General features: G+C 53.2%; 2 protein-coding genes across 4 annotated transcripts; one reads left to right on the forward strand and one right to left on the reverse strand.

The window, feature by feature from the left end:
• Window positions 1–485: 485 nt before the first annotated feature.
• Window positions 486–4,310, forward strand: Foxf1 (forkhead box F1). The gene is made up of 2 exons (XM_050165294.1): window positions 486–1,592; window positions 2,886–4,310. The coding sequence occupies exons 1-2, from the start codon at window positions 617–619 to the stop codon at window positions 3,044–3,046; spliced, it is 1,137 nt and encodes a 378-aa protein (XP_050021251.1). The 5' UTR covers window positions 486–616; the 3' UTR covers window positions 3,047–4,310.
• Window positions 4,311–12,951: 8,641 nt separating this feature from the next.
• On the reverse strand, window positions 12,952–24,137 carry Mthfsd (methenyltetrahydrofolate synthetase domain containing). Of its 3 annotated transcripts, none has more exons than XM_050165296.1 (8): window positions 24,057–24,137; window positions 22,768–22,871; window positions 21,522–21,635; window positions 20,321–20,434; window positions 18,567–18,657; window positions 17,604–17,716; window positions 16,467–16,592; window positions 12,952–14,007 (listed from the first exon to the last, which is right to left on the reverse strand). In XM_050165296.1, the coding sequence occupies exons 1-8, from the start codon at window positions 24,070–24,072 to the stop codon at window positions 13,561–13,563; spliced, it is 1,125 nt and encodes a 374-aa protein (XP_050021253.1). In that variant the 5' UTR covers window positions 24,073–24,137; the 3' UTR covers window positions 12,952–13,560. The 3 variants fall into 3 exon arrangements, with proteins under 3 accessions (XP_050021253.1, XP_050021254.1, XP_050021255.1); XM_050165297.1 differs by lacking the exon at window positions 21,522–21,635 and adding an exon at window positions 21,666–21,779; XM_050165298.1 differs by lacking the exon at window positions 24,057–24,137 and adding an exon at window positions 23,449–24,038.
• Between the last annotated feature and the right edge of the window lie 1,181 nt (window positions 24,138–25,318).

The following is a 25,318-nucleotide window of genomic DNA, read 5'->3' on the forward strand; positions in this document are numbered from 1 at the left end:
GGCGCCGGCGCAGCGCTTCCCGGGGCGGGGAGTGAGGGGAGGCGGTCCCTCTCGGGAACTTACGCCGTCCTGCCTCGAGGGCCGGGAACCCAGTCGCTTGCTCTGCCCGCGCTGGTCACGACCCAGGCCTCCGCCACCGCCGCAGCCCAGAGTGCTGGAAAGACCGGGGCCCCGGGCGCCTGTCCAGCCCAGTCGTCCGGGCCTAGGAGGCTGGGGCCGGCGCACCGGGTCCAGGTCGGCAGAGGCGGGGCGGGCTGCTGAGCCCCGGCAGGGCGGGGGCCGAGGGGGTGCGCGGGGAGGGACCTTGGGGACTCGCGCCCGCTGAGTAGAAGCGGGAGATCGGACGCTGCAGGCTGCGGGGGCGCAAAGACTTGCAACGGGAGGGGGGGCGGTGCCGGGTCCCCTAACGCGCGTGGCCTCCCGCAGGGAGGAGGTGGAGAATCGCGCGCCTGGGGAGGGCGGGCGCGCGGGGGAGGCGCACTCGGGAGCCGCAGTGACGGCAGAGGTGCAGCCGCCCCGCGCAGCCCCCTCCCCTCCCTCCCCTCCTGCTCCTCCTCCTCCTCCCGGCTCGGCCGCGCAGAGCAGCGGCGGCAGCGGCGGCGGCAGCAGCCACCCGATGTCCGCGCCCGACAAGCAGCAGCCGCCGCACGGCGGGGGCACAGGAGGAGGCGGCGGTGCGGGCGGCCAGGCCATGGACCCCGCGGCGGCGGGCCCCACCAAGGCCAAGAAGACTAACGCCGGCGTGCGGCGACCGGAGAAGCCGCCCTACTCGTACATCGCACTCATCGTCATGGCCATCCAGAGCTCGCCCAGCAAGCGCCTGACGCTCAGCGAGATCTATCAGTTCCTGCAGGCGCGCTTCCCCTTCTTCCGCGGCGCCTACCAGGGCTGGAAGAACTCCGTGCGCCACAACCTGTCGCTCAACGAGTGCTTCATCAAGCTGCCCAAGGGCCTCGGGCGGCCCGGCAAGGGCCACTACTGGACCATCGACCCAGCCAGCGAGTTCATGTTCGAGGAGGGTTCGTTCCGCCGGCGGCCGCGCGGCTTCCGAAGGAAATGCCAGGCGCTCAAGCCAGTATACAGTATGGTGAACGGGCTGGGCTTCAACCACCTCCCCGATACCTACGGCTTCCAGGGCTCCGGAGGCCTCTCATGCGCTCCCAACAGCCTGGCGTTGGAGGGCGGCTTGGGCATGATGAATGGCCACTTGGCGGGCAACGTGGACGGCATGGCTTTGCCCAGCCACTCGGTGCCACACCTGCCTTCAAACGGCGGCCACTCGTACATGGGCGGCTGCGGTGGTTCTGCGGCCGGAGAATATCCGCACCACGACAGCTCGGTGCCTGCTTCCCCGCTGCTGCCGGCCGGTGCTGGCGGGGTCATGGAGCCGCACGCCGTCTACTCCAGCTCCGCAGCAGCCTGGCCGCCTTCGGCCTCGGCAGCTCTCAACAGCGGGGCCTCCTACATCAAGCAACAGCCTCTGTCCCCTTGTAACTCAGCGGCCAACCCCCTGTCTGGCAGCCTCTCCACGCACTCCCTGGACCAGCCATACCTGCACCAAAACAGTCACAACGGGCCAGCGGAACTGCAAGGTGAGTGCAGGGGTCCCAGACCCCTGACAGCCTGTTAACCAGTCCTGCTTGCAGAGGTGTTAGCCCCAACCCTGAGGGGAAGCAGCAACCCACCAACCCACCGGGGTGCCTTTGAGTACCATTCCTCTCTGAGGAATGTGTGCGGTTTGATGCCCTCCCGGTTTAGGCTGGTTCAGTTTCTGTTCTGGCTTCTCTTTGCTGGCTGCCCCATGCCAGATCAGGTAGGCCCCAGTCTCATCCAAAAGATTCAGAACTGAGCATTCTGAGTCCATTGGGGCATGCGGGTTTCTTCATATCTAGCAAAGGCTCTGTATCTAATCAGGGGCCTAACTTGGCCAGTAGGCCCACCTTTCTGATAGTCCCCAAGCAAGGAGTCTGTTTTAGGCAAGAGCTGAGTTAGGCCCAAAGCAAGAGTTAGGCCCAAAGCCGCCTGGGCCCAACACTGAGAGGCTCAGCCCAGGCTCTTGAGGAAACCTGGCCTGCTGCTCCAGGGACATTTTGTACTGACAGAAGCTAGCCGGTGTGGTGATGGGGCCTGGAGTTGGGGGTCTGAGTTATAGACCCCAAAGCTTTTTGTCTTTCGGGATCCAGGTTTCAAGGTCCTTCAGTGCCCACCCCAAACTCACCCCACTGAGAAAGAAAAGAGGCAACAGCTCACTTTACTCTTAGCCCTTCCTGGGTAGCTTTCTTCTTACCGGGCCTTGTTCTGGAAGGGGAAATGGGTAGAGGGGTATTCAGAAATTAGCGGTCCGAACTCCTGGGAAGCAGAACACTAGGCTAGACCTAGTGGGCCACCTCTGACCCCCAGCTTATGCCAAGTTAAAATCCTCTTTCCACCCATCCTGGGCACCCTGCCTGTCCTTCAGGGGGACTGTTCTGGGTTGAAACTCTGAAGTTTGTTGACCCCACTCTGGGCCTCTGACTTCACCAGAATGGAAGTTGACAGCTGCAGAAATCTCAGTCTCCCAGGTTCTGGGGCATGAGGAGCCATAGCTGCTTTCTCTGCCTTCCTCTGCACCTTCCTCTTCGGCTTAAAGAAGCCCCCTGGCAGGCCCTGTGTCCAGGCTGGAGAGGCCCAAGGTATTGGAGCTACCCAAGCAGGACTTCTAGCCAGTGTTCTGGTACGGGATGCACTAGGAGGGGCCAGTCCCCTTCCCCAGTTCCTTCCACACTTGAGTGGGGGGTGCGGTTGTGCCAGAAAATGCTAGGGCCAGGTTGGAGGGGTGCCTGGTCATCAGGGCTTCTCAGAAACTAATATTTTGCTCCCACTCTTGCTGTGCCCTCACCCGACAGGCATCCCTCGGTATCACTCACAGTCACCCAGCATGTGTGACCGAAAGGAGTTTGTCTTCTCTTTCAACGCCATGGCGTCTTCCTCTATGCACTCGACTGGTGGAGGATCCTATTACCATCAGCAGGTCACCTACCAAGATATCAAACCGTGTGTGATGTGAAGCCCAGGCCGCGGGGGCCCCCCCCAGCCCAGTCTGGCCGGCCCAGGGACCAGGAGCCCACCCCCACAAACTGCTTTACTCTGGAGGTATAACCGGCAGCAAGAGAAAAGGACCCGTCCCCTTCCCTAACGGATTATTTGGAAAGAAACCCCAGCACAAACCTGGCACTGTGGTCGGAGATGCCACCCCCGCTGCTCCCTCACTAATTTCTTTAAAAAAAAAATAAAAACAAAAAACAACAACAACAACAAAAAAAAAAACCGTGGCCGTGGGACGCCAGATCGGACTGCAGCTGACAGTGAAATAGATACTTGTTTTCAACCCCATTGAAAGCAGCCACTAAGGTGCTGTGTGTGTGTGTGTGGGGGGGGGGGAAGCAGCTAGTAGAAGGAAAGAATTCTGCCGAGGTCTCTCCACCCCTCCCACACCAAGGGACAGTTTTTAGAAGCACGAACACTTGAGACCGGTCATTATCAAATACTTTTATTTTTGATTGAGTATTTATCTTTTAATTTTTAACTTTTTGAAAGAATGTCTTGAAATGCACAGTTTCTTCAGCCCCCTTCAGCCATCTTTTTTCCCCCTTCCGGGGAGGAGGAAAGGATCAGGCGGGCATCTCCCTCTCCCGACCTGGGGTCTCCTCCAGCAATCACAGGTGGATCTTCGTGGATACGACTTGGATACCTGGAGCCTCTGTTTGTCTTTTAAAAAAAGAAAAGCGGCTGAGGAGCTGCCCCAGCCTTTGGCCCTTTCCGTTTTCTTCTTCCTCCAGTGTGTGTCTTTCACTTTGATTTGGAGTTGCATTGTGACTTCTTCAGTAGGTGTTTTTCTGTCTTCCAGTCTCTACTGTAACTCGGAAAGGAAACGAACTCGGAAAGCTGCAGGGATACGGAGGCTCGATCAGGTGGTGTAGTTCAGGCTCCCTGACACCGGAGACAGGCTTAGCCTGTTATTTATTCTGCTTTCTTTTCCTAATCAAAACACCACGTAGCTCTGCCCTCCCGGTATTAATGGTGTGACTTGGTTGGCAATATTTGCCGTGTAGAGTTGTTGTTTTTTTTTTATTTGATACCCATTGTAAATTTGAAACAAAGACCAATCTGTAAAAACAAATCCCCATATGTTTTATATAAATATATATAAAATGAAGGACTGTCCCCCTTTTTAGCGTTTCGGCCGCAGAGGTGCGCCGTCTACAACACATATTTTAAACCTCCTTCCGCACTGTATAAAAGGATAATCCGAGGGTATGCTTTTGTGTATTTTTTTCCTACAAAAAGAACAAAAATAAAAATGTATAACATTTGTACATGGCCTCTAAAACTCTTGTTGCTAGAAATAAACTCGAATGGCTACTTTGTTGAGGGTAATAGACATTGCCTATCCCTGGAGCTGCGGCTCTGGACGAAACAAAACTTTAAGTCTAGTTGAATCTCACCCCTACCCCCATTTCCCCCTCTCTTTTTCACTCTTCATTTCAGTAAAATCTGGGTAGGGGTAACTTTTTTTTCCTGCCTCTAATTTTTGAATATGAGCTTTCTGTCCCCCTAAATGTCATTTCTTGGTTTTAAGAAATAGTCAAACATTTAAAGAAAAACTGTAGTATTTTCATCTCTGGGGGAAAGTCGGTGCGTGCAGAAGCACACGGTTTTTATATGTATTTCTGTATATTTTTTTCCTTCTACCCTGAACCCAGTTTTCTCCGGGCATGAGCCTTGCTTGGCCTGTCTTGCATTCTGTTGTAGATAATGAAGTAACTTCAAAGTTTTGTTTGTTTATTTTGTCTGTTTTTCAATTGCCTGATGGTCTTCCCCGGTGGACTCTGTAAAACCCAGTCAGGAAGGTTCCATCCGTGGGTACCCCAACTGCATCCATGTTCCTGCCACTAACATATTTCCCTTCTAAATCGTATTTTAACCCCCTCTTCTGGAGACAACGAACAGCTAAACTCTGGGCTTCCCTGACCACCATCTCCATCACCAACCGCCCACCTAGGAAAACAAACACAATAAGCTGCATTGTTGGTACTGCGGTCCTGACCCACCGCAGTGTCTGTGCACCGTGGGGTCGCGCCTCAGAACCTGCTTCTTCTCAGACTTGACATTCTGGACGGGAGGGTAATTTCTCCGGTGCTCTGTTACATCAAAATTATCAATAAACTCGTCCGGGCAATTAATGTCCCAAACTAACAGCTGTCTATAAAACCCAGATAAAGAGGACAGGAAAAGGCCGGAGCAGCGGCGTCTGCAGCATCAGGCGGGGGCTGCGGCCTCCCTGCTCTCAGGGCCCTGCGGCCTGGAGCAGGTTCGAAGCTAGGGGGGCGGGGAGGATCTGACCTTCTCTCGGGCGGTAAAGCAGGTCCAGGGAAAGCCCTCGGGACCCTAGAGACGGGGCACCTTCCCAGCTCTGATTGCGCCCTTGAGAAAACTGAGGACAAGGGAAGCACGGAGGCGGCCCCCTGGTGCGGTGACTTCTGCGCCCAGGATCCCTGTGCCGGCAGCGGCGGTGAACCCCAGCTTCCGGCTCATCACCAGACTCCTGTGTGGGTTTCGTGGGATTTCCCAGCTCCCACATATCAGGCCCAGCTGGGAAGGCACCCTGAGTCGCTCCTGCAGAACTGGTCAGGGCCGGGGGAATTGGAGCCCTGCTTTCGCCTGATCTGCCGCCGGAGGGTGAGAGGGAAAGTCCGGCCTTCCCCAGAGGAGGGCGGCTCCAGGCAAGCTGAGCTGGGCGGGATTCGGTCGGCAAGAACGCCTAGCCTCGGCCCGAGGTTTCCCGCCGCCGCTTTGATGGCGCCAGGCTTTTTCCCGGGCTCATTGGCTTAAGTTCGCACAGGGTGGGAAGGGCCCACCACCGTGTCCACGAAAGCACTCGGACACGTGCAAGTCACGGTCTTAAATTAGCACAGGGCCTCTGAGTGGCACGGAATTGTGCGTGCGTGCTCACTTACCTATCGTCAGCGCAGTCTGAGCCCTGTTGTTAGTTTTCTCCAAGCACCCTGGCAGAGTGTGTGTAAGGCCTAAGGTTGAATTGAAGGCGCGGAGAGGGACAAACAGCGGGGAGGCACAAAGCTCGGCCCTGTAGGTGAATCACAGGGTCCCCTCCAGAAACTCCTCCTCTTGCAGACCTGGGTGCACAGTCTCCTAGGCCTTGACTCTAGGTCCCACAGACCTTAGTCAGGAGGAACTTCCCGGGGCCACTGACCCTGAACCCAGACCCAGGATGACCTCAGCACCCAGAGGCTAGAGGACAACAGGGTGTGAGCTGTGATGTGCGGGTGCTGTCTATTGTCCTTTCTCTTTGGGAGTGAAGGGTCCAGGACAGGGAAGGGTTGGTGCTGCACCAAAACCTTACTCCGTGCCTGACAGATGCCATCAGTGACTGTATTCCTAGGAGGGAGTAGAAATACCGGCCAACCGGAGTACTTGTCCTGGGGCCACCTGGAAGTGTGCAGACCAAGCCACGTCTCTTTTGCTTTCCTCCTCTCTGACAGTGTCCCAGTAAGATGGGGCAGTGATGTGCTCAGGTGGAAGGGGACATAATGCCCTGGCACCCAGAGGGAAGAGTGGTGGCCTTCAGACCCCTGGTGTTTCTCACCATAAGGATGGTGTGTGTGTGTGTGTGTGTGTGTGTGTGTGTGTGTGTGTAGAACATGTATGCACCCGCCCACACTTTCCAGGAGCCGTCTCTTGGGTGCTTATAGCTCCGCCGTAGGTTTGGGCCTGAGACTCCCCCACACACTACCAGAATAGTCTGAGGGTCTCAGGTGGGGAGATGAAAGGGTCGCATCACTTCTTCTGGTGGCTCTGAGCGACCCACCGCATCGGGCTTTTCTGGAAGAGGGAGGACAGGGTTCCTGGTAAGGGCTGAAGTGTGTGTGCTCCTCAGAGCCCTCAGCCCCAGCCAGCCCTGGTGAGGTGGTTTGGTCTGGCCTCTGCTGCCCTCTCCTGCCCGCCCTGGCTCCAGTGGCAGTTTGGGAAAACTAGGTGTCCTGGAGGAACAGGCAACATTCAGGAGACTCTGACATCCTGACAGCCCTCTCCTCAGTCCACCCTCACAACACCCTTTAAGTGACTTTCACGCCCCTGCTCCCCCCCAGGTATGGAAGCCCAACTCAAGAGAGGCCACACCAGTGCTGGTGTAAAATAGGAGGATGTGGGATTGGGGCTCAGACCCTGGACTTTCTGCTCCCCAAAGCTGATGACCTGTTTTTTTCTTGGATAACCCATCGTCAGTGGAGAGGGGGATGTTGAAGGGGGGTTCCTGACCCGACCCAGGCTGGCCTTCATGCTATACACATGGGCTACCAGACCCTGTCCAGCGTTTCCACTGAGCCCAGGAAGGCCACAGACTCTCAGTGTCCTGTCAGACTGGAGACTCTCACGTCCCTCCTGGAGTTGCAGACCCGGCCTTTCCAGCTTTCACGATGGCTCCCTGCCTGCCCCCCTTTCTTGGTACAGTGGAAATAAACATCAAGCAAAAGTTGACACAAGACCAGAGACTGGTGGGCGGCAGTCGGGTGCGGCTGCCTGATTCTGTTTCTCTGGGTAAGGAGAGGAAGGGCCTTCTTTCCTGCAAGCCCAGGTGGGGCCCTGCCAGTCACTGGATGGAGTCTGGGCTATTGTAAAGATGGACACATGGATCATGGACCTTTAATCGTGAGCTTCCCCCTCCCCTGCGCCTGCATTTCTTCACTTCGCCTTCCTTCTCCCCCGCTCCGAGTATCCCCCTCAGTGTTTCAGCTAGGATGCTATCTACCCTAGATCTCTACTTCCACCCTTCTAACATTTTCTGATGAGCTTTGATGGCCCGGAGAGGAATACAGTCCTCGTGAAACAGCAGGCTGGGTAAAGAGTGAGCCCAGCTGTTCAACCACCCAGAGTGCCCTCAAGGGCCACACTGAGCCGCCATGAAAACTTGCCGTTAGACTTGTTCCCAGTAGACAGGTCAGCACAGCACAGCCATTATCATAGTCCACAGTCACCTGGCTGACCGTATGAAAGAAGGCCACTTTGCAGAGAGCATGATGGGAAGATGGAGTTACCAAGGTGGGGTAGCACACCTGTTCAGAACAGGTGTGCTGGGTCCTGCAGCTCTTTCTACTATAAGGAAGGCTCATTTGACTCCCCTGGAGGGATGTCACTGGGCCTGGCCCACCCAAGGGACAATTGGGTAGGGTAGTCTGAACAGAGCTGAAAGCTAGCCCCACTGAGCCCAACCATAGTGCCTGACCAATCCTTTCGGTGGTCCATATTACTCCGGCACAGTTCTGGTGTTCAGTGTCCTCATGGTGACACAGCAGTGGTCTGGGGAAGGATCACGTGCTAAGCCTCTCTGAGCATCTTATTAAAACTAGTGACGTCACGCCAGGGAGGTAGGAACCCCATGTTCCCCGACTGTCCCGGTCATGGCCATGTGGCAGAATGCCAGGTTCTTAGATGTCCCTGAAAAAAGGACCAGTTATCTGTCTTTGGGAATTTGTCCCGAAAGCAAGTTCTAGATAGGCACACGATGTCTCTGGGTTTCTGTGTGACAGGGGCCTGGCAGGAATGAGCTCTCACCGGACCCTCAGCATCAGCCCCCGTCGTCAGGCTGGGTCAGAGAGCTAGGCCTGTGTGAAGAAGGAAGAGGACCATAGGGGTAAACCCCAGAGGGCAGGGCAGCAAGGGGCGGGGTGGGGGGCATCAGGCTGCACTTCACCGTGATGCCAGTACAGGGAGACAGCTCATGGTTAGGGACCCTTTGAAAAGAAGAGGGAATCCCGGAAGGCACAAGAAGCACCCGCCCTGGAATTTTGCCCCTGCTTATTTCTCATGAGGAGATGGCGCCACCTGCTGTTCATTTCTTACAGTTCATGTTAGAACTACAGAAAAACATTTCACCAGGCAACAAGCATCCAGGTCCGGATGAGTGGACCCTAGTCCAGACCCTTAGACCTCAGTTTAGGGGAGATGGGTTGTTCTCGTTGAGAGCTGAACTAATTATCTTTTCCTAGTTACACAAACAATAGGGCTTTAGGAAATGGACTTCAGAAAAGTGAAGGGTAAAGTCACTTCCAGCCCCATCCCAGGCAGCTTTGGGGTCTCTGAACGCATCCCCTGCACACCAAGACTGTGTGGCCCCCAGAGAATCAGATAATGGACGTGCTGGTTCGGAGCTCCCAGCCCCCAGGGTGTGGTTCCAGTCCTGCCTCTGCCTCGTCCTAACTTTGCTTGCTTCCCTCCTGTGATGTGTGGCGAAATCCGCTGCAAGTCTCAAGAGTTAACTCTGGCTGGGCGGTGGTGGCACACGCCTTTAATCCCAGCACTCCGGAGGTAGAGGCAGGCGGATCTTTGTGAGTTCGAGGCCAGCCTGGCCTACAAGAGCTAATTCCAGGACAGGCTCCAAAGCTACAGAGAAACCCTGTCTCAAAAAACAAAAACAAAAAAAGTTAACTCTGAAGAACCCAGGCGCAGAGAGGGTAAGCCCTGCCTGAGGTCACACAGCTAGAACAACACACTGCACACACAATCCCCCCCCCACACACAAGGTGGTGTGTGACTCTGACTCCGAATTCTTCAGCCACTCAATGTTCTCTGTGTTCTGACAAGTTGCTGTGGCTTCCAGTTGGCCTGCAGGCCCAGCTTGTGGTCAGGAGATGAGCAGGTCAGGGTTCCCCTGGGAACAGCCTTTTTCCATTCCACAGGGCCAGGATCCAGGGCTCCAGCCAATTCTGGCCCGAGACCCTGATCCGGAAAACTGCTCCTACCGGTGGGATTGTCCAACCTGCAGGTGGGAGCGATGTTGGAGTTGCCCACAGCTCAGCGCCTCAAGACCAGCGCTTAGCGCTTCCAACCACCAAAGTATGGCACATCCACACCACACAGGCGCGTGTCGGCTCCCATTGCAACCGTCGTGATTTATGGCCCTGGAAAATAAAGGGCTCCATTCACAGGAGGCAGCCCTGCCTGTTGAGGAAAAGAGCGCAGCTCCTCACTTAAGTCTGCTTGTCTGCACATCTCTGCGGTTCCCAGTAAAAGCCTTGGGTGACCCAGAAGATGGATGGAAGGATCCAGGATCCTTGGGACCTGCACTGTTGCCCATAGGAGCACCAGAGCACCAGAGATGCAGGGGCCACAACCTAGAGGTGAGAAGGTTGAAGGATGCAGGATGGACCCAGCACGGTGGGTGACCCTGACACCCATGCCACAGACCCCAAGTCCATTTATCCTCTGCTGTGGGAAGAGCGAAGTCACCTCACAGGGGAGGGCTGATTTTCTCTCCTGACAAATGGCCCCGACTTGAGGCATCTTGAGGGGGTAAAGAGCAACTTGGCTGCGCTCCTGGGACCTCAGTTGGCCGAGGAACCCATATCTGCAATGATGATCATGACGGTTATGGTAAACCCTCTATCTACTCTTAATTGCTGCTCTTCAGTGGAAGTATTGGCCTATACTTTAACACATGTTTTACATGTGTCTATCATTATCTGTGACAATAAGCGAAACTGCGTGATCGGTTACTGAGGAAGCAAACGCCTGCCCCAAGTTTAGTGGCTCAAAACATTAAAGTCATCTCACTCATGAAGTTCCGGGGATGCTTCAGTGGGACCAGTGAGGGCTCCTCCCCCAGCCCGGGATCCCTTCCAAAATGACACACCATCCCAACAGTGCTGGAATGTGTGGTCCTCTCCACAGGGCAGCCCAGCATCACCACTGCGTGGAGCTGGTCCCCAGGTGACTAGTCAAACGTAGCGTGACTTTAGCCAGTTTTGGGAGGTTTCTGGTGGGGAGAGCTGAAGGACTTCCTGGGAAGATGCACCAAGCTCCCTGGGCACTTCCAGTCCTTGGGAGAATAGAAGAGAGCTCTCCTTTATTCCCCAACTGCAGGAAAAGGGAGTTCAGAATTTAAGAAAGGCCAAGGGGATAGACTAAAGAGTGCTGAGGACCACGCACTGGGTGTCACCTACATGTCAGCCCTTATACATGGGTCCTATCAAAGATCTGCTTTTCAGAAAGGCTCTGATATTTTGAAATTTGAAGCTGAGTGTGGTGGGAGACAGAGAGAGGCAGGTAGATCTCTGAGTTTGAGGTTAGCCTGGTCTATATAGCAGTTCTAGGCCAGTCAGTGCTATGCAGAGACCCTGTCTCAAAACAAAACAAAACCAGAGCCAGGGGCAGTGACACGCCTTCAATCCCAGCATCCTGGAAGCAGAGGAAGATGCATCTCATGAGTTTGAGGCCTAAACTGGGGAAATGTCCCCACCAGACTGGCCTGTGGGCAAGTTTCTGGTGCATTTTGATTGATGACTGATGGGGCGGGGGGGGGGGCACTCTGGGCAGTGCCAGCCTAGATTGCTCGTTCTGGGTTCTACAAGCAGGTTTAGCAACCATGAGGGTAAGCCAGTGAGCAATCCTCCTCCATGGTTTCTGCACCAGCTCCTGAATTCCTTTGATGACAGACCACGACATGGAAGTGAGGTGAAACGGCCCCTTTCTTCCCCAAGCTGCTTTTGGCTATGGTGCCTTATTACAGCACAGAACCCTGAACTAAGATGAGCCCTAGGCTCAGCTACCTCTTCTCTGGTATTCTATCCTTCAAGCCACCATCTCACTCCTCGAGATGATGACTGAGGCTGCTCTGGCCTCTCCTCTTGGGGCATCCTAACTTCTGTATTAAGTGTGGCTTCACTATGCCTGCAGGACAGGAGGAGATGCCACCAGCATCACCTGGAAATTCGGACCTCGTAACCTCAAACCTCATCTCCAAGGCAGGGCCTAGAATCACCTAGAAACCAGCACTGAGAGGTCTGCCACTGCCTTTTGGCTCCTCTGCCAGCCTTCATCCCGTTCCCATGAGTGTGCATGTGGAGCAGTCCAGAGGTCAACCTCTGCTGTTCTCTGCTCTTGCTGCTGACAGTTCCCAAGTATTTGCTTGCTGCTCAGTTCCCTGAGGAGCTTCTGCTAGGATCTGGTTGGACATGCTGGAACTGAGGAATCTCTCTGGAATCTGCAACCACTTTCTGTAAAACTCATTTCACCTACAGGAGTCTGAGCTGCCCATCAGTCATGGCCCCAACTACTTCTGAGTTTTGCTGCTGTTGCTGTGTGCTCATACCCAGAGGTCCGATGAGGTCTCAGATCCCCACAGGGTTCTCATCAGAACAGCCAGGTACAGGGCAAGCACACATAGGAAGAGGCCAGTGTGCTGGCTAGTTTTATGTCAACTTGACACAGGCTAGCGTTATCTGAGCGGGAACCTCAACTGAGAAAATGGCTCCAGAATAGTGGGCTGCAGGCAAGTTTGTAGAGCATTTTCTTAGGGATTCATGTGGTAGGGCCCAGACCATCACAGGTGGGGTAATTCCTGGGCTGGAGGTCCTAGATGCTATAAAGAAAGTAGGCTGAAGCCGGGAGGTGGTGGCGCACGCCTTTAATCCCAGCACTTGGGAGGCAGAGGCAGGCGGGTCTCTGTGAGTTCGAGACCAGCCTGGTCTACAAGAGCTAGTTCCAGGACAGGCTCCAAAACCACAGAGAAACCCTGTCTCGAAAAAAAAAAAAAAGAAAGTAGGCAAGTAGGCTGAGCAAGCTGTGAGGAGCAAGCAAGTAAGCAGCACCCCTCATGACCTCTGCACCAGCTCCTGCCTCCAGGTTCCTGCCCTACTTGAGTTCCTACCCTCACTACTTTTGATGATCAAAAGGTCAGTGCAGCTCGAGGCCTGCTTCCCACGGCCACTCTTCATAGCACCTGGGACAACTTGGAAGGGGTGATTACTGAACTAGCACTGAGCGACTACGGCTAGGTCCCTGCAAGGAGTTGTGTGTCACAGGATTGTTTTTCTAGGCCTGCCCTTCTGGGGCAAAGGACAATGGACTGTGGAAGCCCCGCTGGTAAAAACGAGAAACTTCTCAAGCATGCACATTCGATAAATGCTTATTTTGACTTTTTGCGTAGGATCAATGGCACAAGTACCGCATCTTGGCAAGCACAGGCAGCTGCCACCCCCTCTCATTCTCACTGAGGGACAGTGAGGCCCTGAGCCTGTGGAGTTAAAGCTGTGCTGCCTGGGTAGACACTATCACACACGTGCACAAGTCGGGTTCCCATTCTCTGGGTGCAGAGCCCCTTACCCACCCCTGTTCTGCTGGACTGTGGCTCTGCTGCCTGCCCTGGATCCCTGCCCTGGTCTCTTCTCTGTGGGTCTGTGTTCACTTTCTCTCCTATCCTAAATCAGGTCTCCATTCTCTACCTTTTGTCCCTAGACCTTCTGCACCCAGAGGGCATATCACACGGACCTCACAACCAGAGCCAGAACTGGAATGGGTCAGAATGAGTCGGAGTTTGTGGTATCCCGAGAGTTGTGATGTGTTGCTCACCACGCATCCCTATGCATTAGGAAAGTGTGGCCTCTTCCCAGGAGGAGCAGAGCCTAGGCCTCACACAGCAGCAGGCCCCCATCAATAGCAAACTACCACACGTCAGAGACATTCCAACAAGAGACGGCACAACTCTTCCGTTGGGGGCTGCTCACCAGGTCACGTATCCCTCTGCTGCCCCAGTGCCACCCTCAAGGCGTTGGCACCTAGATGTACGCCCTGAAGGCGGGAGGCAGCCTGCTGGGCAGCAGCTGAGTCAGCATAGTGTAGAATGGCCCTGTGCTGTGGCCCCTGCCAGGTAAGCCTCAGGGGCACTGCCCCCAGCTCCTGGAGGACTCTCTTCAGTTCACGCACGCGAGCATTGAAGGGCAGGTTTCCCACGTACACAGTGGCAGCTGGTTGGGTGTCCACCCCGTGCAAGGGGCTATGGGACCCTCCTAGGGAAGCTGCTTGTGACTGCGGTATATCCCGGGGTCTCCTCATGGTGCTTGGAGCTGGGTGCTGGCTGCCAGGCTCAGCTTGAAGAGCGACGTCCTTTCCGGCCCGCTTCTCTCGCTCACGGAGGATCCTGAGCACTGGGATTTTCGTAAGCATCTCACAACTGACCTGAAAAAGACAGTGACCTCAGTTGGAGTCTTGAGGTGACCAGGGGGTAGTCACACCAAGGCCACACCCACACACTCAGGAGGGACTCTGGTAACATACCACACCATATGACTGAAAGGGTGCTGAAGGCCCCAGCTCTGGGGAGATAAGTAAGACTCCATTGCATGTTTAATTTTATTTATTTCTCTGATGCTGGGGGTGAAGCACAGGGCCTCACATGGGCTAGACAAGTCTTCTACCACTGGGCTACAGCCCAGCCATTTCTTTTTATTTGGAGAAAAGGCCTCATCATATTGCCCAGGTTTGCCTGGACATCAAACTTGCCATCCTCCTGCCTCAGCATCCAGAGTGCCCAGATGATAAGCCTGCAACACGAAGCCAGGCCTGGATTCCATTTCTTAATAGAAAATCACCAGCCTGCAGCTCAGCTCCAACCCCATGGCAGCCTAAATGAAATCCTGACACTCTGACGTCCTTCAGACTGTCCCTTCATGTGCCACAGCAAGGGTAGAATGGGCCTCTATCTTTCCAGAGGAAGCAGCTGGGGTTCCTCTGTGGGCCATTCACCCAGAAGAGCACCTGCAGTCAGTGGTGCTAACATGGCCACAGAGGGCAAATCCTTGCCTACCTCCAGGGAAGTGCCTGTGGCCGGGACGGGGTCCTTTACAAGCTCAGGAGCATCTCTTGGGTCACACTGAGGCCTGGCCCTGCACACTGCCAGGCAGGTCTGACACTAAGCACGACTTGTGTAGCGTTCCCTAGCAGTGGGTCACCAGGTTGTTAAATGACAGCTTGCTGAGCTCAGCATCAGCCTGTGGGGCTTTCGCACAGGCCGCCTGTGTTCCTACCAAGTTGGTAAAGTTGCCTGCAAACATCCCAACAACCTGCAGAGGCAGTGGAAGGCAGATCACCATGTGAGCAGTGTGCCTTGGAGGAGAAGCCAGGTGCCTGATCCGTGTGCACAAACACGGCTGGAAGCTGTGGACCATCAGCAGCCAGTGTGCCAGTGGGATGCCTGGACTGAGCTGGCAGATCAGCCTGAACAGCAGAGCCTGCAGGAGGCCAGGAAGCAGACTTGTTCAGTCCTTTCTGACACTTCTCATCCATCAGAGGCAAGTTTTTCTTTAACTTTGGAGGCAGAAAACTGGCAAACAAGCAGTTACTGAGAGAACAGCCATGGCTCCAAGACAGGGTTTCCTGTGTGTATGTGTGTGTGTGTTGGGGGGAGGTGTTGTTTGTTTTTATAGTTGATGCTGCTGGTTTTTTTTTTTTTTTTTTTTTTTTTGAGAGTCTCACTATATAGCACTGGCTATCCTGGAACTCATTATGTAGTCCAGGCTGGCCTCGAACTCACAGAGATCCACCTGCTTCTTCTTCCCGAGTGCTGGGATTTAAGGCCTGCACCACTATGCCCAGCTCAAGGCAGGGTTTCTACAGTGCACACATCAGATCAGCACTCGGTACACACATCAGATCAGCACTCAGGCTCTGGGTTCCTTTCCTATGAAGTCCAGCAGCACAGGAGCTGAGCTGTGAGGATGGCATCTCCTGGTGTTCAGGCTACTATGGAGCCAGGCACCACTCCTCTTGGGAACAGCCTGTTTTGAGTAAGGAGTCATGCCACCCAGCATGGCTTGGCTCACTTCTCCACAAGTCCCAACCACATTGGCTCTGCCATTTCCCCACAGCTTACAATTGGGCTAGCAGAATGGGTTGATGTCGCTGTCCATGCTGAGGGGATTCTGTTTTTACTAGCTGGCAATTAGGAACGGTCATTACGTTCTATCAACGTGCCATGTGAAATGAGAGCTCTACTTGTTAATCAAACAGAAAACAACATCTTTATGCTCCAGCCTCCAAAAATTCCATCCTCCAAAAATTCCAACTCAGATTTGGTACTCAGGTGTCAATTACCTAGAAGTTTGCAATCTTTTGTGGAGGGTGGCAGTGCAGCTTGTAATCCTGGCTACTCGAGAGGCCTAGGCAGTGAACCCTGCCTCCAAAATAAAAATTAGCAAAGGACTGGGAGGCAGCTCATTAGCAGTGCTTGCCCGAGTCACAAGGCTGTAAGTCCAACCCCATAGAACTGTAAAACCAACAAACTATAAAAATGTTCAGGGTGTGTGCCACCCTGAGGAATGACACCCAAGGCTCACCTCTGGCCTCCACACATGCACATATATGAACACAAATGCATGCACGCGCGCGCACACACACACACACACACACACACACACACACGAAAAAACTAGCAAAGGCACCACAGTGAAGTGACCCTACCATGACTGCTTCCTAGGTAATTCTAGGCCTCAGCCTGAAGACATTACTTGGAGCTACACCACTCAAAGTTCCAGGTAGTACTGATGTCCAGCCACACAGGACAGCAGACAATGGCGAGGCCATGTGAGGAACACTGATGGCCACTACAGTAGGCCATGTCAGCCACACTAATAACTCACCTTGGACCAGATGATCCCTGTTGGCTTTGGGCGTGCACAGTCTGTAGCAACAACCCTGGTCGGAGTGATGATGTAGTCAACCGTGAGATCATGGTCCTCTACAAGAGCCTCAGGAATGTCCATGACCTGAACAAGGTAAGGCGCTAAGTAGTCAGGTGACAGCAGGGCCCGGAAGGAACTGAGCAACTGGACGGATGATCTCCAGTGCGTGAGACCCAGGGTCTCATCCATCAACACTGCTCATCGCATGACCCAAGAACAGGTGCTGTGGAATACTGCTTTAACTACGGAAATGTGTTACATTTGTTTATTTGTGGAATATTACTTTAGCTGGGCAAAGATGTGTTACATTTGTTTAAGCTACATTTGTTTAATGATGTAAAGATGTGTTACATTTGTTTAAGCTACATTTGTTTAATGATGTAAAGATGTGTTACATTTATTTATGCTACATTTATTTAATCATGCAAATATGTGTTACTGCTTTACCTTATCTGCCTAAGGCACCTGATTAGTCTAATACAAAGCTGAACAGGCCAACAGCCAGGCAGTACAGGAACAGGCAGCGCTGGTGGGTGGAGAGAATAAGTAGGAGGAGGAATCTAGGCTCAAGAGGACAGAGGAGAGAAAAGAGAGAACAAGGGAGAAAAAGAGAGAGACGCTGGGGCCAACCAACCAGGTAGCCACTAGCCAGACATGGAAGAAGCAGGAAAAATAGGACATAAAGAATGAAAGATAAAAGTCCTGAGGCAAGGGGCTGGAGAGATGGCTCAGTGGTTAAGAGCACTGGCTGCTCTTCCAGAGGTCCTGAGTTCGATTCCCAGCAACCACATGGTGGCTGACAACCATCTGTAATGAGATCTGGCACCCTCCTCTGGCATGCAGACATACATGGAGGCAGAATGTTGTATACTTAATAAATAAATAAATCTTTAAAAAAAAAAAGTCCTGAGGCAAAACATAGATGAAGAGAAAGATGTTAAATTAAATTATAAAAGCTAGTGGGACAAGCATAAGATAAGGCTGAGCATTCATAACTAATAAGTCTCCATGTGCCTGCTATGAATAGGTGTCTCTCTCACCCCTCCCTCTCCCGGAGCTGCTGAGGGGCACCAATGATAGATCTGCAGGACATACCTGGCAGTCATGGACAATGGTGACGACCGGAGTCCCCTTGTGGACAGCTCCCATCGACACCATCATGGCATACTCAAGATCGGCATAGCCTTCTCCCTTCCCAATTCTCCAGCCTAAGAGACAAGGCAGGGCACAGCAGAAGTGGAAAGGATGGGGTCTCAGTGTTCCTGTTGTCCCTAGTGATCCACAAGTGGCCCCGAACACTGAACGTGCACAGTGAGTGCATGGGGTGACCAAGCTTGCACCTGTGTGCTGGCCATGTCACCAAGACACAGTGAAAAGCAGTGACAGTGGCCAGGTGCGGTGGCGTAGCTGCACCAGCACGCAGAGGCTGAGGTGGGAGGGTGGAGAGCTAACATCAAGTTCTGAAATCAAAACCCAAAAGCCATGAAAGGTCGGCAGGTGAGGACAGAGAACAACAGAGTTCTGCTTTGAAGGGCAGGTGTCTCATCTCCTGCCTTAGGAAGAGAAGCCAGAAGCAAAGGGGAGGCCAGGCTCAGCAGGGCTGCATGGTCACAGGCCTGAGACAGGAAGACTAATCTGAGGTCAGCGTGAGATACACAACACTGACTTTAAAGGCATGGGAGAAATTACGGCTCATTACTGGCCTGCTCAAAGTTCAAGCTGGATAATCCCAACATGCGCAGAGGACAGGAAGAGGGGTGCTGGGGCTCCCGTGAGCCCCTGTGACTGTGTCACCTGTCAACTTGACAGAAGCTAGGGTCACCAGGGAGACAGGCCTCCGTGAATGCCTGTGCAGACTATCCAGACTGCATTAGTTGAGGCGCAGGCCTCATGCACTCTTCTGTGGTACCCGGGAGACTCTGGTCTGACTAAAACAGGACAAAGCCTATACAAGTGGCCAGTGAGTGGCTGGGGTCAGGCCTGCAGGGCAGAATGACTAGCAGGGGAAAGTGGACAGGGCAGCCTTCAGAACACCTGGACAGCCTGTCTCTAGCTTACCTTTCTCAGACACAGCAACAGATCCCACCACAACTAAATCCACGAGGACACTGGAGTCCAAGCCCACGGGGACGCTGAAGTTCCGCACGCCCTATAAAGGGAAACGGGGGCTGAGCTGTGGTCTTAGTGCAGTCAGAGTGGACATGACTCCCACGCTACCCTAGAGGCGGCAGTATCCCAGGACAGTCAGTCCAGAAACAATCTGAGAGAGTGTCTTCTACAGTTCTTACCCCAGGAAGAGGGACAGAGGGAACGAACCACACAAAGTCACAGAACACTAATGCCAAAAGAACACCATAGGTAATCAGGTAGGGGGGCCAGGCCCCGTTGAGTCTCAGGAGCTTCAGGTTCCTCATGGCACAGGACACCAAAACGAACGTTAGAAATGGAGGCACAGGACATGGTCAGTACCCGCATGGCCATCGCTTCAGGCAGGGCACTCTCGATTCTGGAAATCTCCCCCCAGTGGACCCACCCATCCTGACGATCAGAGGCCTGGATAGGTGTGAGGGGACTGCCCCTGCGGAGCAGGTCAAAGACCTGGCAAGTCTCTTCTGGGATCAGTGTACGGCCTGGGTCTCCCTGGAGCACGTCACAGTGCATGCCCGAAGCACCCACCATGTTGGAGCCTTACGCTGTCCCTCTCGGTGGCCATGAAAATAGGCTCCTCACTGCCTGAGTTGGGGCCCAGAACTGACCACTGCCCTGTCGCTGAGAATCCTGAGCTGCGGGCTTGGGGTTGGCCAAAACTATGATTTTATCTTACTTTTCATCCTTTTTATTCTTTTTCCATTTTCTTCAGTGCTGGGTAGAATCTGGGGTTTTGTACACGCTGGGGAGAGCTCTAATGAGCTACATTCCACCCCCACCACAATTCCTTCTAATATTTCTTCTGAAATGCAGTCTTGCTATAATGCAAGGCAGGTTCGGATCAGCAATCTCCTCTCCCACCTTCCCCAGCAGCTGGTTTCAGATGTGTCCTCCCCAACTTGCTCCTCTACACACATGTATTTTATCTTTATAGCATACTGTACATGTTTTTGTAAGCCGTAGGCAATTTTTTCAATAAGTTATCAGAAAATAAAAAGTCATTCAACATGTACATATTAGACTCAAGGTGAAATCCCTTTAAAAGGGTAAGTAAAATCACATGGTGTTTATGGTTCTTTTTTTTTTTAAATAATTATTTATTATTTCTGCCTGCATGTGTACCTATACCCCAAAAGAGGGCACCAGATCTCATTATAGATGGTAGTGAGCGACCAGGTGGTTGCTGGGAATTGAACTCAGGACCTCTGGAAGAACAGTCAGTGTTTTAACTGCTGAGCCATCTCTCCAGCTCCGCATTTATGGTTCTTTAAAAAGCTATCAAATGTGATTTAACGTAAGACGCAAATTCTGGTTCTCTAACACATCAATGAATTTACAGACTCTAGTTTAGCTGCAAAGTGTCTGATGACATGCAATCACACTCCTGTCAGGAGTTTACAGCCTGCTCTGCAAAGAGGGTGCATCCAGCCCTCCACTGCTTCACCTAACAGGCGGGAGCAAGCACAGGCGCAGACCAAATCTACCACAAGAGGGCACCAGAGTGCCCCGTGCTGCAGCTCCCCGTTCAGGTATCTAGGGCACAGGCAGAACGGGTGAATACTTTAACAGCGCTCTCGTGGCTCTGTGTAAACGCCATGAATTCTATTCCACGGTGCGATGACTCAGGAGAACAGTCCCCCAGGGTGGACGCTTGTAGCACTCACCTGGGAGGTGGCACATTTCCTCAGTATGTCTTTAGTGGCTCCAGGAGGTGGTGTGATCTTATTAAACAGTCCTGTCCTCAGCCGTGGAGTTGGGACCAGCAGTGTCTTTTTGCTCTTCGCAGGAAAAGACAATTACACAGAGAGTGCGTGTTTTCCCCAGGAACAAAGGGAATCTCAACGAAGGGACACCTGAGCATAGCTGGGCCGCTTCCCCTCTCATGCCTGTTTCCTGAGGGCCACTGAGATTCCCTAGTGTCCTCCCCCACACCAGCAACAGCTCCCTCCCGCTGCTCCCTGCTGTGCTCACTGTGGTGTGGGGTGTCAGTCTAGTTCAATTGCCCTCTCACTGCCTGGGAGGGGAGGTCAACACTCCTGCACTTCCAGGAAGCCTCCTTGAGTCTCAGGGGCCCAGAGTAGGAGCTGCAAGTCACTGCTCTCCTCAGCACAGAGGCCTTAAGCCTCCCTTACCACACAATGTCCTGCGCAGCTGAGGCTTCTGCCGTGTAATGGGACAGCAATGGGGGACCAGCAAGTCACTCCATGGCCTCTGGCAGTCCCAGGCTGATTTCCAAAGCTCCGTGCCTGACATTCAGTGCCAAAGCAGCAGCAGCCTTGGTTCAGCAGAGCTAGGTCAGTCATCACATTGCTTGTGCCACTCAGTGCACGCTGTGGCTCGGCCTGTTCACTTCGTCTGCACTGGTTTTATAGCTGCTTAGAGCTATGAGCATTAAAATACACACCTAGCTCTGGCCTCATACTACATGAGATGATATAAAGTAGTTTGAATGAATGATGGGGGTGCTCTCTTTTCTTTGAGAAGTGGTCTACACATTTGTTTGTTTATGTTTTTTGATTCAGGGTTTCTCTGTGTTGCTCTGGCTGGTCTGGAACTCACTCTGCTCAGTGGGCCGGCTGGCCTTGGACTCACAGAGATCCGCTTGCCCTTCTTTCTTATGCTGGGATTAAAGGTGTGCACCATCACCACCTAATACAGACTCAGATTTCTAACTGAGGAGTTTTTGCTTCAAAGAATTAGAACATTAAAGACAAGTGACAGACGGCTGCTGTGAGCTGCAGTCACCTAGAGACAGGGCATGTGGCATGCGCTCAGCAGTCACCTAGAGACATGGCATGCAGCATGCGCTCAGCTGTCACCTAGAGGGCGCTCCTGACTGAGGGCACCTTGGGAACATGGAGTTACCTGCAGTGCCAGCAACCGGACACCTTCCAGGGGCTTATCAGGGTCCACTTTCACTTCCTGTGTCCCAGCAAAGACGTCCAGGTCTTTGATGCTTTGGCAAGCCAGGTAAGACCCCTAGGTAGGCAAAAACAGTGCTGCACTCACCTCCAGCACGAGGAAGCGGGCGTTTCTCTGAGGAGCATCGGGGTTGACTTTAATGGTTCTCGCCACCCTGAAAGCATGCAGGTGTGGGAAATGCTCCGCAGCACGAGAGGCACCCTGTGTAAACGTGGCTGCATGTCACCTTGGGGACGTGGGCCAAGTACGGCCTAGGCATCACAGCCCTGCATCCACCCAGATAGAGGAGCCCACATTCCCAAAGGAGACACTTCAGAAAGAACACAGGACAGAAAGGAACTAAGCCAGAATTCAAGTTTTTTTGGTTTGTTTTTTGTTTTTTAAAGAGATTTACTTTATGTTCTACTGACTTTATGCCAGAAGAGGGCACCAGATCTCATTACAGAGGGCTGTGAGTCACCATGAGGTTGCTGGGAATTGAACTCAGGACCTCTGGAAGAGCAGCCAGTGCTCTTAACCACTGAGTCTCTCTCCAACCCCAGAACTCAGTTTTTAAGGAAAGAAAATTCTAAAAAGAGTACAGAAGCTGAAGGGTTTCCACAGAAGAGCAGAGCTCACTGTAAGCAGCATCATTTAAGGAGCGGGATGCCTGGAGAGGCCTCTCCTTCGCCTGCTCCCCAGACCCTATGAGCTCATCCTGTGTCCTCTTCCTGTGCCCTCCTACCTCTGCCTTTCCACTGCTGGGATGGCCAGCTTGAACCAGCTCCTGGCTCACACTGCCTCTTTCAGGCAAACTATTTTCCATGCAAACTATTGGCAATAGTCACCTTGGGTTAGGAAACAGGGCCAGGGCTTCTGTCACGTGACGCTTCTCTGGGCACTAAAGGCTGGGCTTCCCTCTAGGGGTTCCATAAGCTCCTCCATAAGTGGCTGAGGGAGGCCAGCTCTGTGAAAAGCCCTGGTAGCAGCTACAGTGCAACCCTCCACCCCCACAGAGGCTGGGCCCCACTGGGTAACAGAAAAGAATGTGTCCAAACACAAAGAGCCCTCCAGGCCCTCTTGGATTCTGCCTCTGCTCACTGCGCCTCAAGGACCAATCCTACCAGAAAGCAGAGGAGCCGTGTTGCTGATGTGATTCTCCCAGGGATAACTTCATCCCCTTCTAACAACCCCAGGAACACCTGCGTACCTTAAAGTTCGGAATCCTGTGATGCACAGGTCGGGGGAAGTCAGCTAAATCACGTGATTCCATATAGTCCCAAATGCGTTCACGGATGCCTTGCTTGGAGACACCTACGGCGACAAAGGACTGTGACTTACTGATAAAAACCAATTCCACAGTGCCTGCGGCCACTGTGCTCTTGTGACAATATCTGCACAGGAGTTTGGGTCCACGCCAGACCAGCTTAAGGTGCCAAGTCTTTCTTCAGGGCAATGGAAATATTAGTTTCCCCTCAAGCTCCCTCACCAGTTGGGAGAAGAGCTCCAAACTTGTGCTAGGAACCAGGAGCATACCGTGAAACCTAGCTGTGAAGTCATTTGCGTTTTCTCTGTGGCGCCAGGGACGCCAGCGTACTTAGCCATCCTCTACTGATAAGCTACACGCCACCTTTTTTGAGGCAAGGTGACACTGTGTTGTTGCACAGATGGGCTTTGAACCTCAAGCGCTCTTGCTTCAGCCTCCCAAGTAGCAAGTTGGGAGTGTGGACCACCAGTTTTGGCTAGAATGCAGTCTTGATTATTTAGGGGTGCAGAGGGTCAAACTCAGGGTTCTGAGTGTGCTAAAGAAGCACTCCATCACTGAGTCACACCCCCAACCTGCCTGGTGTGTAGTATTTTTTTTTTCTTTTTCAAAAGATTTATTACATACGTGTGTCCGCATTTGTTTACGTGTTTATGTGCACCACCAGCAACTGCGGGGTGGGGTGGGGGAGCACGCAGGTGCCAACGGAGGCCAGGGATCAGAGGGCATTGGTCCTTTCTCTTGGAACTGCGAGTTGTGAGCTATCTCATATGCTTGCTGGGACTGATCTCCCGTTCTCTGTAAGAGCAACAAGCGCCCTTCACCACAGACATCTCTCCAGCCCCAGCTTTGGTCCTTTGTAAATTTCGTGGCATTACAACGTTTGCGAGGGCAGATCCCGCCGACGGGCAAGTGGAAGCTTTCCAAACTTTCGCTGCTAGATGCGTACGCTTCCTCGTTTAGAATGCTTTGTATTGCGGGCTGTGAAGGCGCTGCGCGGTGTTCGAGGCTGAACGATCCCTTCCACTCCCCCTACCCACCCACCCTGGCTCAGGCTATTTTAAACGCGTCGAGCCCGGCTGGGTGAGGGCCGGACTGATTCTTCCCTCGCGCTGGCAGCCGGGGCATCATAGCGTAACAGGCCGGGTCGCACCCTCCACACGCCACGTTCGGATCATCAGGACTTTTGGGCAGGTCTAGCCTTGGTTTCCCCCATTGCCCACCGTGCTCCTCACCCGCCAGAGCCTCCATGGCCAACCCACGTCAGAGCGCGACGCCTCTCACGGTGACGTCAAACGCCTGCGCGTCACACTGCGTCTGCGCACTGAGGTTAGATGGGCTCAGGGCACACGCATGCGCAGGCGACGCAGCGGGCGGGGTTCCTGCTTTGGGTCCCAGTTCTTTTCCATGTTTTCGGCTTGATGAACGCTGCAGATGCACCCAACACCTTTATTTATTTATTTTACTATTTATTTGTATAAGTGCTATGTCTTCATGCAGGCTAGAAGAAGGAATCTGATCCCGTTACAGATGGTTGTGAGCCACCATGTGGGTGCTTGGAATTGAACTTAGGGCCTTTAGAAGAGCAGTTATGTGCTCTTAACCGCTGAGCCATCTCTCCAACCCGCCTCAGTGATTTTGAGGCCGCCGCTGGAGCCGCCTTAGAATGAGGATGCCTGGGACACACACACACACACACACACACACACACACACACAACATGTATGCTTTTGTATTACGTGGAACATATATAACACATATAGGGCTGGCAAAATGACCTAGCCGGGAAAGGTGCTTGCTGCCAAGCCTAACAACTTACATTTCATTCCCAGGACCCACTGTAAGAGATGGGTATTGGGTTCAGGATCCCCCAAGACCAAGTTCTCAGCACACAGGAGGTTTATTTGCTACAGGAGGAAAGAATGCTGAGGGGTGGGGGGCGCAGGGATTAAGAGGCAAAGACTGGAGATAAAGGGAGAAGGGGAAGGAAACAAGGGAGGGGGTAGGGATATTTGTGGAGGGGCAGGAGAAACAAAGGATTGCCACTGGATAAAAAGGAGACAGCTGGGGCACAGGAAAATGGTGATTTGTAAGGTACAAGGGGGACTCCATGTTAGGATGAGGTGTTTAATTTTAATTGGGCATGTTAATTAGGTGAACTGAAGGCTAGACCTCTGTGGTCAGCCTTAGGAGGAGGAAGTATCCAAGTGAGGAAATAGACCTTGGCGGCTAGCTTTAGGAATGTAAGCTCACGGTTTTTAGCAAGGCAGAGGGAACTGGAGAGATGGGCAAGCCTGCCAGAGCCGTGTTTGCCTCGCTAGCTAGAGTCCCTTCACACACATAGTTAAAGGAGAAAACCGACTCCCTAGAGTTGTCCTCTGACCTCCACAGACTGTGCTGTATCATGAGTCCATACACATATATCATTAGCGCACATACTAAATATGTGGAACATACATATACATGTATATGCAAGTATGTAGTGTGTTTAGACCAT

This window comes from Alexandromys fortis, unplaced genomic scaffold (assembly GCF_014885135.2).
Source record: "Alexandromys fortis isolate MF-2015 unplaced genomic scaffold, M_Fortis_MF-2015_v1.1 scaffold_165, whole genome shotgun sequence".
Lineage (NCBI taxonomy): Eukaryota > Metazoa > Chordata > Mammalia > Rodentia > Cricetidae > Alexandromys > Alexandromys fortis.

What these genes read in the sequence shown, in the direction of transcription:
- Mthfsd (XM_050165296.1), bottom strand. An exon ending in GGAAATGTGCCACCTCCCAG is followed by an intron (nt 18,658 to 20,320) that starts GTGAGTGCTACA and finishes TTCCCTTTATAG; the next exon opens with GGCGTGCGGAACTTCAGCGT. An exon ending in CCATTGTCCATGACTGCCAG is followed by an intron (nt 16,593 to 17,603) that starts GTATGTCCTGCA and finishes TACCTTGTTCAG; the next exon opens with GTCATGGACATTCCTGAGGC.
- Foxf1 (XM_050165294.1), top strand. Translation starts at nt 617, where the DNA reads ATGTCCGCGCCCGACAAGCAGCAGCCGCCGCACGGCGGGGGCACAGGA. An exon ending in CGGGCCAGCGGAACTGCAAG is followed by an intron (nt 1,593 to 2,885) that starts GTGAGTGCAGGG and finishes CTCACCCGACAG; the next exon opens with GCATCCCTCGGTATCACTCA.